The sequence below is a fragment of the Halyomorpha halys genome, unplaced genomic scaffold (genome assembly GCF_000696795.3).
Source record: "Halyomorpha halys isolate HHAL.00 unplaced genomic scaffold, Hhal_1.1 Scaffold1717.1, whole genome shotgun sequence".
NCBI classification, from domain to species: Eukaryota; Metazoa; Arthropoda; class Insecta; order Hemiptera; family Pentatomidae; genus Halyomorpha; species Halyomorpha halys.
This window is the reverse complement of record NW_027107422.1, coordinates 111,454-124,306: the sequence shown is the minus strand read 5'-3', so window position 1 is coordinate 124,306 and position 12,853 is coordinate 111,454. Positions and strand designations below refer to the sequence as shown.

At 31.5% G+C, this 12,853-nt stretch overlaps 1 protein-coding gene across 1 annotated transcript in view; it reads left to right on the top strand.

Moving 5' to 3' along the window:
- Positions 1-5,845: 5,845 nt before the first annotated feature.
- LOC136795374 (uncharacterized) overlaps positions 5,846-12,853 on the top strand; it is a gene marked incomplete in the record, with an annotated part of 64,786 nt that continues 57,778 nt past the window's right edge. Inside the window, 3 exon segments of the mRNA XM_067045690.1 lie at positions 5,846-6,058; positions 8,512-8,722; positions 9,305-9,429. Of these exon segments, the coding sequence (XP_066901791.1) occupies positions 5,879-6,058; positions 8,512-8,722; positions 9,305-9,429 (516 nt within the window).

Genomic DNA, 12,853 nt, shown 5'->3' with positions numbered 1-12,853 from the left:
TGCACAAGGCTTCTAAAAAACGATGAGGCTGTGCAATTTATATAAATTTTGGACTCAGTTGTGTATGCAAGATTTAAAGACTTTTATTTATTGTTGTTATTTGATTTATAACTTGATAATGTAATGAAAAATAACTTGTATCCCTGAAATGTGACCAATAGGTTAAGAAATCATAACTTCCAAAGAGAAAAAAATATTTATTTTAGTTCGTTTTGTTGAAGGTAAGCCAGAAATGTATTATATTAGAGACGATTTTGCGGGGTTCATTTTTGTTAATATTTTAGTGCAGTATCAGTATTTTATATAATCTTTGTGAATTGTTTTCTTGATAGATGATTTTTTTTTTTTTTTTACTCTGCCTACCTTCTTATCTCTATTTATTAGAAATAGGAGATTTGAATTTTTATAAAGTAAAACTTCCAATTATGTAAATGTATTGTTATTAAGTTGACATTTGTGATATACGTATATACAGACAAAGAAATAAATTTAAAAATGGTATGGCATTACTTGCATATGATAAAAATAACTATTCCAAAATTTAATGAAATGATAGGAACTGAAATTCGTTTTTGTAAATATTTTATTTTTTTAATATTTGGTATTCTCATCTTCCTTTGTAAAAAAAATTGTAAAATATATTGTAGAAAATTTTATTTATAAAAAAAAAATTAATAAGAGAAATAACTTAAGAGGCCATTAATTTATATTTGATAGGACTGAATTATTATAATATATATCTTTTCTTTTTTCTGTTTCTTTCTCTTTGCGTTGTTCCGTCATTTAATTTCATCTGTGAATCACCGTGTATTTGCCAGTAAAGGCTGATGTGCCTTTTATTGTTTTTTAATTTGCCATACAATCAGTAGAGCACTATTATTTACAAATCTATGAAATTGTTATGGAAGTGATGAGAATAATATATAAAAAATATATATTATATTTGTTAATAAATTATATTACAAAGTTTGTTTTTTCATTATTATAATAAACTGTTTATGAAAAAAATATTGCTATCACCCTGAATCTTGGATGTGAGGTATCTCTAAGTTGGTACTTTATAATGAAAACTATGCATTTTATTTTTAATAAATTTGCAATTATGAGGTTGATTATGTGAAAAAAAAACAAGAAGAATTGTAATATAGTTTAAAAAATTGTTTATTCATAGTTTAGTGAGAAATCAATCAAAATTCACCAGACACTGTTCAGTATACCTACACCTTAATAAAAAAAAAGCAGTATATTTGCATGGGTGTAGGCAGGATTTCACCAAGGGGTGAGCAAACCTCAGCCCAGGGGGGCACATGTGTACAGGCCAGGCACGCACACACATTTTGGGTATATATATTGAAACGTTGTGTAAAAGAATGATATATGATTCTGCATTTCAAGAAATACTCACACCATTTTATTTCTACTTCATTAAAATATTACCTTTTAAAATTTGGATTACCTATAATGACTATAAGTTATTGTAAATGAAAATTGAAAATCGATCATAAACTTCATTATTGTACATAAATACATACAATAAATACAAGAAGTGATGAAGAGGATTCCTATGAGACCATCAGCTTTCTGGGATTGCTGGCAAAAATATAAACCACCTCTTCTACGATGATTGTCTTCTTATTTTCAGCAAGCATTCAGAGATTGTTAAAACAGCAAACTGGAAATTATAATAGGAACAATGGAATCTAAAAAAGGTTCTTTTTTATTTGTTTGCCCCATTATTTTTAGAGATAAGTATAATTCTTCATATATTGTGTAAATATCCTTATGTTGGTGCTCATTGAATCTTACCTTTTTTATCAAAGTATATCTTGTCTCTCCAAAGGTGTGGTTGTGATCAGTAAAGATGTCAACTCAACAATGTTATCTTCCTAATTACTGCATGTTTCCAGAAAGACATCATCTATGAAATAAGTACACTATTTTCTTTCTTTTTTTTTTTTTTTTTTTGGGTTCCAAAAATCTAGGAGGGATCCCTGTTGTCTTCTATAATTTCTTTGAAAATGAATAATTAGTTCAAGAGAATAAAGAGTTAATTAAATAAATAATAATAAACAATTAAGGGATGACTACAATAGAACAGTTTAAAAAAAAATAATTTCATATAGTCGTTTTAGAAGACTTTATTTACATTTAATTAATCCTATATAAAATAAGAAAGATAACATAAATAATTTAGGTTCATATGACTGGAAGAGGTGAAGTGAAGAATTCTTCCGTTTATAACCTCTTATTTATCCATAACAACCTATTCTTAATTTTTTTAGATTATCTATTATATTATTCTGAAAGATAATCTAATATACCCTTTCATTTTTTTTTTTTCGGCCAAGACTCCCATCGGAGTCCTATGGTGGATGGGGGTCAAAGTTTTTCATTTTGTGGGATCACCACTCAATGAAAAAAGATAACGCCCCAGGCCGAATTCGAACCGGCATCGCCAATAGACATTAAACTGGTAAGATTGTATCTTAATCAGTGAACTACGGGCGGCCCTTTTATGTGATGAAGTATGTACTAGAGATTTATCCAAATATCGATAATTTAGTTTTTTCTGGTATGTCTAAAAAACAGTATAAAAATTTTAATATTGAAGACCAATATAAAATGTGGTGCTAATGTACAGAAAGAGCGCCAACGGCGGGAAATTAATATTATAATAATCACATTTTAATAAAATATTTTTAATTCACACAGCGTATTTAATTATAAAACAGAAAATATTTATTCCAATATGGAGAGTATAGATTCCAAAATTGATATTAGTACCTATTTCATTATCAATTTTTTGCTTATATTTTTCTCGATGTATCGAACTAATATTTTGAAACTATCGGTACGTTTATATCGATGCTTTTTTTTAGCAGAGTTCGGCAAATGTTATTTGATTGACGAGAGAAGAATGTATTAAACTTTCGTTTTCTGCGAAATATATAAGCGGACCTTAATACATAAATCGGATCTTAAAATCGATAGCATTTTCGTATTCTGCGTCTTAAGAAACGTTTAAGAGGACCCTAATATATTAGAAATCAGAAAATTAAAAAAAATCGATAGCATTTTCGTTTTCTATTCGTCTGAAGATGTGTAAAGGGATCCTCATATATTAAGGGGCCTCTACATGTCGGCCAAGCCAAGGTGAACTCGGAAATGCACGAGCATGTGGATGGGTAGCTTGTACGAGTTGGCCTAAGCTCGTTGCCGATCCGTCGAGAGAGGGTTTTTGGACACAGATCAAAGGGGTTCGTGAGAGCGCTCGAGTAGCATCACCACCATTGTTCTTTGTCTAGTTGCAACTGAGAGCTGTTAAGAGGTTGTAGTTAATTTTTATAATAAGTTTTATATTTAATTTCCATTCATTTTTTTTTGTAATAAAAATAATATAATCCCAATGCAATGGCTGAAACCACTTATACGTCCACCATGTTTGCCTCTCTGAATAACACTGACATGTGGATGGCCCGCTCTTTGTTTACCGAGCATTTGTACAAGCCTCCGATTCGTGGCGAGCGGCCAACATGTGGACCCGTTTTTAGATCAAAAATGGTAAAAAATAAGCGAAATCAAACAAAAAATCTAATTTTTTTAGATTGTATTCGATTAATTTTTCATTAGACTTATTTTTTAATTGATTGAATTAATGTTTAAAATATTCGAATACAAAAGTATTCAAATTGTTTAGTCGTATTTTTATTCGAATAAAAATGGTTACTGTTTACACTCTCACCTAATAGCGCGATAAAGACATACAACATTGGTTGAAACGTCTGCAGAAAATAAATAAATAGTTATTACTATTTTTTCTTCCTTCTTAACCGCAGTCCTGACGATCTTCAAATTAATTTGAACTCCAATTATCTAATTGTGAACTTAGTTAACAAGTAGTAGCGTCACAGTAATCTTACTGACTGCCCTTCAGTATCCTCTAATAATGTTGCTCTTACTCCTGAAGAACAGATCCGCTACCTTGGACTACATCTGGACAAACGGTTAACCTGGAGTCCTCACACAAGACAGAATTTCGACTATTACGGCACTTACTAGACAAACGGTCTAAACTTCCAATTCATTACAAAAGACTGAACTACATGACAAGTCCCACCTGAACATACGGAGTTGAGCTTTGTGACTCCACTAAACCCTCGAATTCCTCTCGTATCCAATCCTTACAATCTAAAATCCTCAATGCTCCTTACTTTTTCACAAATAAAATCATACATTCAGACCTTAATGTTCTATTTGTAACCGATCTAGCCCGAACCAGATACTCTTCCTTCCATTATAAACTCCCTGCCACCCAAACCCACTAGTTTTTAACCTTGGATCCTCTGCCGTTCTTGACAATGCTTTGAGGCGCCTGAAAAAAAGATGGCCAAGAGACCTGCTAATGTAAAAACGTCATTTGAGTGGGGTATCACATGAGTAGTTTCTCTACATGCCTGTATCACTCCATCACAAACTAAAATCAAATCTACTGGATTTATCTATATGTACATTCGTAAATAGCAATAAATAAATTTAAAAAAAAAATAAAAAGCTTTACCACTTTTTGTACTTGCCTAACTCAGGGGACTTTAATTGTATTTTTCATAAAGTTAGTGGAAATGTATTTAGCACCACTGTGAAATTAGCCATCGAAAATAAATATATTGGTAAGTGAAAATAAAAACAAAATGAAAGAGTGCGTAGGTAAGGGGATTAGAAGACACTAATAATCACTGGTTTATTTCACTCACATTAACTCTCATACATAGACAGTGCACATGGTCTCATTAACCTACTAGACTGTTACAGAGTTCCCGTAAGAGCTGACTTTATAGTCAGTAATCATAAGTAAGTATCAGCAATTATCGATACCTGAAGTCCTGATAAAGGCTATGTACTTGATAGACTTTTTTACTTTCTATTACCTATATATGAAATATATAGTTAAGGGAAGTGTTGTTATACTGGAAAACTACGAATTCCAATTTTCGGCGGGAATTAACGTTTTAGGTTCCCTGAGTCCAAATAACCAGTTCTCGCAAAGTGGTCTTTGTGTAAATGGTCAGTCCAGCTCAAAAACGAAAAGTACAAATGTTACACATTATAAGCGGGGTTTAACTAGGTTAAATGGGCTTATTTGTAAAATTCTTTTATAAAAATGTATTTTGGAATAAAAAACATTTCTATTTTTTTTTTTCTCTTATTAATAATTAAAAATGTAAAACGATTCATTAGCAGCTCAGACCCATGTTTCCATCTCCAATAACAAATTAACATCATCTACATGGTAGATGTTATCAATAGTTTACAAATAAAATTGAAAGAAAACATGGGCGCATCATCACAAGAATTTGCTTATTTCTGGAACGTGGCAGTAACAATTGACTGACCGGAAGTGCCACTTTATAAGTTCGATTTTCTCAGAAAGGGCTTTAACGGTATCGATTAAACTCATGTCATATTCATTAAAATGAATATTCTTTAATATCACCTAGGTTTTATCTTCATTGAAATAGCCTGGCTAGACTTAAATGACCAATGTTTAAAAAATATTTCTGTCAAGTACATTTTTTTTTTTAATTTAAAATAAATAACCAGTTCTCATTGTTAATAGTAATAAATAATGGATACATACAAAATATCAAATGATATATCTCAAATATGGCAGTATAATACCTATGATTTTGATATTGGGTTCCTCTGGATGTTCGCCTCAGGGCGTAGCCGACGTTTGTTAAGCTTGTGTCCGTCAGTAGATAATTAGACTGATGATATTCCAAACGCATTGTTATGAATCTCAGCACAGAACACATGTACCATTGTTGCTATTGTTTTCATAATTTATTTAAGTATTGTATAAGAGTTTTGTTATCAAAATATGGACCCCAACCGAGGAAAGTTCGAAAGAGGAATCGATGTGAAGCAGCTTGTAAGACTGCCGCTGCTTCCTACAGCTATTCGTGATGGAGTCATCAGCAGCTTAGATGCCTCTTCTACCGTGAGGAACCAACTTAGGGGCCTCCTGGCTCTAGATAAAATCGAACGACACAATCAAGAGGTTGCCATTAGTAATTATTACTTCATGAGTTAATTATATATAGTGAAAATAAGCGAACATAAATTCAATCCTCTATGACAGGAGGCCAAAAAGTCGATCGCGATGCCAATTTGGGTTGATCGTCTTTGAAGTGATTGTAGAAGACAAAACTTTCAAGCAATAGTTCCTGACATATTTCATATGAATCAAAAGTTATTAATTATCGATGTTCTTTTAATTCCATTGGACGTGAGTTTTTTGGCTCTTTAAATAATTATTGTTGTTGTTTTTTTACGTATGTAGACAAGCCGTATATTTGTGTTTCAGTGCGATGTGTACTCAATGAGCTATTGATAGATTAGCAAAAAGTAAGTCATGTTATTCTTCCATGATACATTTTCCTGGCCCTCGCCCCAAAAAACGCGAAAGTGAAATATTGAAATCAAATTATCAGCTACACTGTGCAGCTTTTTCATATTTATGAACAAACTGTATAACAACTTATACATTGCAGTTGATAAAAAAAATTAAATTGCATTATAAGTTAGTAAAAATCTATTTTGAAAAAGTGTCGGAAAGTAGAATTAGGTAATGCATTTACGGAATGCAGCTATCAAAAGTTGGGTCTGGAAATTTATTTTCTTCATGAACCTATATCTCGAAAACGTAATAAGTAATTTAAAAAATAAACAATAGTTTTGAACATATATATTACTTATCCACCCTTACCTCGATGGAATGCACTAGAGATACTGAAACACATTGTATAAACATAGTATGCATTTCACACCCCGTCTTCCCCTTTAAAATACTCCTATGACAAGATGTCGATCACGACGCTCTTATAAGGTAAACAGTAGATCTTATATACAGAAAAATTGACCTCCCCTACTCTATGAGGTTTGATCCATTAGATAACTGGTTGACTAGTGAATCTTAACGAATCTAAACGTTTAATAAAGTTTGGTAGTCACGTAGGTGAGAGGATTACTTCTTGACTGATTTTATGGATTTAGATATGGGCGGACGTTACCCCCTTTTTTATGGGTGGCCATAAATTGCTGAATATGCAGGGCATAAAAATGACCTGGTTGTGGATCCAGGTCATTTTTTGACATACGGCTTGGGGAGGAGGGGAGTTATAGGTATAGGCCAACCTATTCTAACCATGGAGGAGGGGAGCAAGTTTTCATTTCGTGGGACCGCCATGAAATAAATAAAAATCAACTCCACAGGTTGGATTCTAACTGGCACTGTTACAGTTACGAGGTAGCCAAGGTTGACGTTTTAACACCCTCGGTCACAAACGATCCTCCTGAATGTGAGAACATTCACATTAAAATTGGGTTTAAAACAGTAAGAACCCAAAATAATATTCAACTAAGAGACAGGCACGACCTTGCATGAGAAGTGTGGCCCCACAACAGTTCAGACTTAACTGATAGAATTCAATTTTCCCATCTCACTAATGTGTATAATAAAAACATTTCGATTTCCTCTCGATTAAAGTTATTTTTTTCTATTTCTAATTCACCAATTAAATGTTATCATTATTCTCTTATCAAACGGTCCAAACTTCCAATCCATTACAAAAGACTGATCTACATGATTATTATAAGGCCTATTTGGACATACGGAGTTAGGCTATGGGGCTCCACTAAACCATCGAATTCCTCTCGAATCCAATCCTTACAGTCCAAAATCCTTAATGCTCCTTACTTTGTCACAAATCAAATCATCCATCAGGACCTCAATGTCCCCTATGTTGCCGATTTGGCCAGAACCAGATACCAATCCTTCCATAATAAACTTCCCAACCACCCAAACCAACTCGTTTCTAACCTGGTTTCTCCTTCATTACCTAATAATCCTCCTAGGCGTCTGAAAAGAAGATGGCCTCGAGATCTTCTCCTCTAGAAATGTTATTGAGTTCTATCAGTGGGTAGATTCTCCACATGTTTTTATCATGTCACTATGTCACCTACAGCAAATTTACTTGATGTGTATATATGTATACAGTTGTAAATATTAAAAAAAAAAAAAAGAAAAAAAGAAAATTTCATAATTAAAATGTTCTTACATATTAGGGATAGGGTATAACAACAATAATCATATTGCTGTCAGTTTTTTTTAATAAAACTTAATTTATAATAATAAATAAGAAGACACGAAAACCATTCTTGAAATAAGGTTATTCGAGAATTGTTAATAGAACGGTTCCTCTGGAAAGAATCCTTCTTTATTATTATATATGAAATTTTATTTATTAATTTATTTTAAAAAATTGACAGCAATATGATTATTGTTATTATACCACTGAATAATAAGGAGAACAGTTTAATTGTGAAAAATGAACATTGAACATGATTCATTAAGACAAAGAATTCTAAAAAGGAAAAGATTTTTCACTCATTATATTAATGAAATCCCATCCAGTAAAGAACCTATAACACTTTTTCGTTTACACATTCCAGAATGAGGAAGAATACTCGAAAGCTGTTAACAACTTGAGGAAGGCCGAATGGACACTGATGGAGAACCACGCCGGCATCCTCCTAAACAAGGAAAAGTTGTGCGTTTCCCTTCCGAATTCATCCATGAACGATTTCAACATACCTGAAGATTTGGCCACCGAATATAATCTCCTCACTTTCTCTCCTTTTCTTAATTTCCTACGAAACGAAAGTAAAACTGCTTGTTTTATTAATTTTACATTATATATTATATGTAGTAAATTATGCAATAATTTTCGTTTCTAGAAAATAGATATTCTTTATTAGTTCCATATTAAGGAATTAAAGATGTTTCCCTTCAATTATCAACTAATAATTTAATTTGTAAGTGAATATAGGAAAGTGCTAGTTCTCCCAATATCTTATAGATAACGTTGCCGAAGTACATCTCTTAATTTTAGCGCTTTCTATGTAATTCTCTCGGTTAGAGTTAGCATTGTTACACTTTCGTAACTACCAAAAATTAAAAATCTTTCACAACAATATATCATTAATTGTATTTTCTTTTTTTTACATGAATACATATATGAATTTGCTACCGTAGTGTATGTATGATCTGTTCAAACTATATGGACTAGTAAATTGGTGGTTGCATGACCATTTTTTTTTTTTAATGTTCATTCATGTAAATTAATTCAACTTCTGTTTTACGTTGACTATTTACGATTGGTACTTGAATGATAACTATTACCTAAAAAATATGTATACTTGCTATTATCGATGTTGATATTAATGTGGACGCAAATTCTCTTAGGACAAGGAGGACCGTTCGAGAGCTGCATAGACAGACCTTGCCCGCACCTCTACTCCTTACGGGAAACGGCTGAGAAAAGTTTGAAGAAGTTCGTACCCAAGGAGGAACCGCAAGTAGCATCTTCAGTAATTCACCATTATATCAAATAAATAGATATATTGTTATATTTAAACAAATTAACAAATAAATAAAGTGTACAATATACACCCAATTCATTTACGAAAATTCTCAAATGTTCTATTAAATTAATAAAATTATTAATCACTGAATATAATAGGGATTTTCTTTTGTAAACAATATCTTTTTTATTATTAAATATTAAGGAAAAATCTTTTGAACCACAATAATCTCACAATTTTTATTGTAAAACTACATAATTATAAAAAAAAAAGAACATAGTTTTATTCAATTCACATAGACACTCCACACTTCTGTAAGATTTTGGCCATATTTAAACATTTCATTTTTACCGCAGCCACAAAAAGTTTCGTGGGCTACAAGGATCAACAACTTTCACTTATCACCTTACTTTGAAATCAAATTAATCCTCGCGCGCTTCAAAACAGATGTTTGTATAATATTCACTATGGTAATACTTTCCCATAGTAATGGAGTGTATAAAAAAAAAAATAAAAAAATGACTGTTTTATCAATTTCAAGATTTCAAAGGACTGAAAATATTTTAATCCTATTTAATACTTAATAATCCCTTCAGAGCATTCGTTAAGCTTATTTAATCCCATCCGACTTTTTCAAAAAGAAGAAACATGACAGTGTCCTACAATAATCTCGTAATCTTAAGAAATTACTGGCAAAATATTTTCACAGCCGCTGAAGCAACTCGTGAAATTATTAAATATGGATAAGAAGATGTCCTTGACCAGCGCGGTGTTGGTTTGAAAAATATAGCAGTGGAAATAGGACGTTAGAAAGGAAGAAGGGCTCCGGGGAACCATTAATGGATATTGATGAGGTTCTGCAGGATGTAGTCGATTCATATCCAACTTGCAAGTATCCAACAAGTACTCGCCAACTTGCTAGGGAGTGAAGTCTGTCGAATGATACTGTTAGTCACCAACTACTCTCCATGGGGAAGGTGAAAAACTGCGCTAGACTGGTCCCTCACGAACTTATTCCTCACCAATCAGCTATGTGATTAGAACTTTGTGAAAATTTATTGAAAAACCCTTCTTAGTGGATTGTCAACTGTGATGAAAAGTGGGCTTACTGGCGAAATCCGAATATCCGTAAGCAATGGCTAGATCGCGGACAAACTGCTTTTCCGGTTGCTGCAAGGGAGCAATTTGAAAAAAAAATTCATGTTTTGCGTCTTTTGGAATTTTGAAGGTGTTATTCATCAGGATGCTCTAAGAATTCCAAACTCTACTGCGAACAATTGTAAAGATTGTACGCGAATTTGTCAGAGCGTTATCCTGCTTTGATCAACCGAAAATGAGTTTTATACCAACAAGATAATGCTCATCCTCACACTTCCCGTCGAACCAAAGAAAAGTTAAAAGAACTTTATGGGTTCGAGCTCCTGCCTCGTCCACCATATAGTCCAGACCACGCACCAACGGATTACTACATGTTTCGATCTATGGCCCATTTCCTTCAAGAGAAAAATTAAATAATTTTGAGGAAGTCAAAATTTCGGTCATAGAGTTTTTCGACAGCCATCACAAAAATGATATCAGCTTGGGATCAAGCGATTGGCTAGCAGATGGCTTATGGTGGTAGAAAACAATGGACTATACTTTGAGTATTAATTGTATTTTATATCCAAGAAATAATAATGGAAATATTTGGTTGAAACACGGTCATTTTTTTTTTAATTTTCCGAATTTCAACAGTTTTCAGAAAAGTACTTTTGATAAAATTTCATGTTGAAAAAATTTTAACATTTTCCGTTTACAAATATATAACAGAAATATAATATGTTATGTATATGATGTAATATGTTATGCACATATATAATATATTACAATTATATAATTTTATATAAAGATTTATTAAAATATATATTCTGCTCTCAGTATTGAAAATACTAAGAATGATTTTATGGAGTTTTGTCAACTCAAATGACAAAAGCTCATATCTAGGAGTGAAATGAAGATGTGAAATAAAAAAATGAATTATTTAATGACTAAGGTGTTCAAAAAATTGATGAGACTAATACAATGTGCAGTCGCCCAACATTCACACTTAGGTCATAAAATAGCTACTTCGTTTTTCGTTATCTCTTTTACCTTCTATAACTGTTTATGTTAAATATTATTATTTCTAGAATCTTTGACTTTCCAATGGTATATAATACATCTATATTACTACACAAATGTGTTTTCAACCTGAACAAATATTTTAACTCTTGTCTCTTCAAGTTAATTATAAAATACTTTCATAATTTCTATTTATCCATTTTTCACTATTAGTAAAAATGTGAGATGTTTAATTATTTGAAACAAACAAAACTGAAGATACTTTTGAGGATGTCATTATAAAAAATCGGCATTTAAGTCTTGTCAAACTATTTTGATGAGGGAGATATCTAGCTGAAATTAAAAACCATTTCATTTTGCGTTGATATATCGAAATTGTTGGAACCGTTTTTGGGAAAAAAATGTTAAAAATCGATTAAATAAACTGGTACATTCGATCAGTCGATTTTATCGACAATTTTTCTGTAACATTCGATGCATATGCTCGCCTTAAATATGTATTTTCAGTTTCGTACGACTGAATAAATGTTCAATGCTTAAAAGATTTTATCCAGCATGTGAACTGAATATATTATCTTTAGTTCGTCTTACATGTGAGAACTTTTCGTGATATTGTATTCAATATATGTAATATTGAAAATCAATTGAGGAACTAAATAACCTATAAAAAATTTTGAAAAAATTCAAGTATGTTGTTCTCATTAATTAAAATGCTTAATACTTTAATGCGCGTATCAATAAAAATGATGATCGATATGTTAGTGTAATAGTATTTATTAATTGAGTTACAATATTAACTACCAAAGTGCACAACCAAGTATAAATAAATATTACAACCTTATTTCAACCAAAAAGCAAGCACATAATTGAATCATATGATCGAGAAGTTTCTAATTGGGGTTACATGTTAACATTTACAATGTTGCCATCACACTACTTACATCTGAACTGTGCATAAACATATTATTTACATAAATGTACACATAACGATGTATCAGTTTTTAGATGAATTATAACAAAAAGATAAAACTCTGACTTTTATAAATTTGTCTCCATTAAAAATGGTGAAATTATAGCTCTATCTATAGTGGGAAATAGTGCCAAGAACTCAAATAGTAATCAAACAATCTGTTGTGAGCCAATATTTCATCCCACTTTACAGGACTTCATCAGGGCTAAAAGAAATGAAAAAAACTACTAATATTATATTACTAAGTAAGAAATAAGAAAGAAAGATAAGATAATTAAGTGTGTAAAGAAAATAAAGAATAGATAAAAAGAAATAAAAGTAAACTAAAGAGTAGCTAAATATGATTTAAAATATGTGACA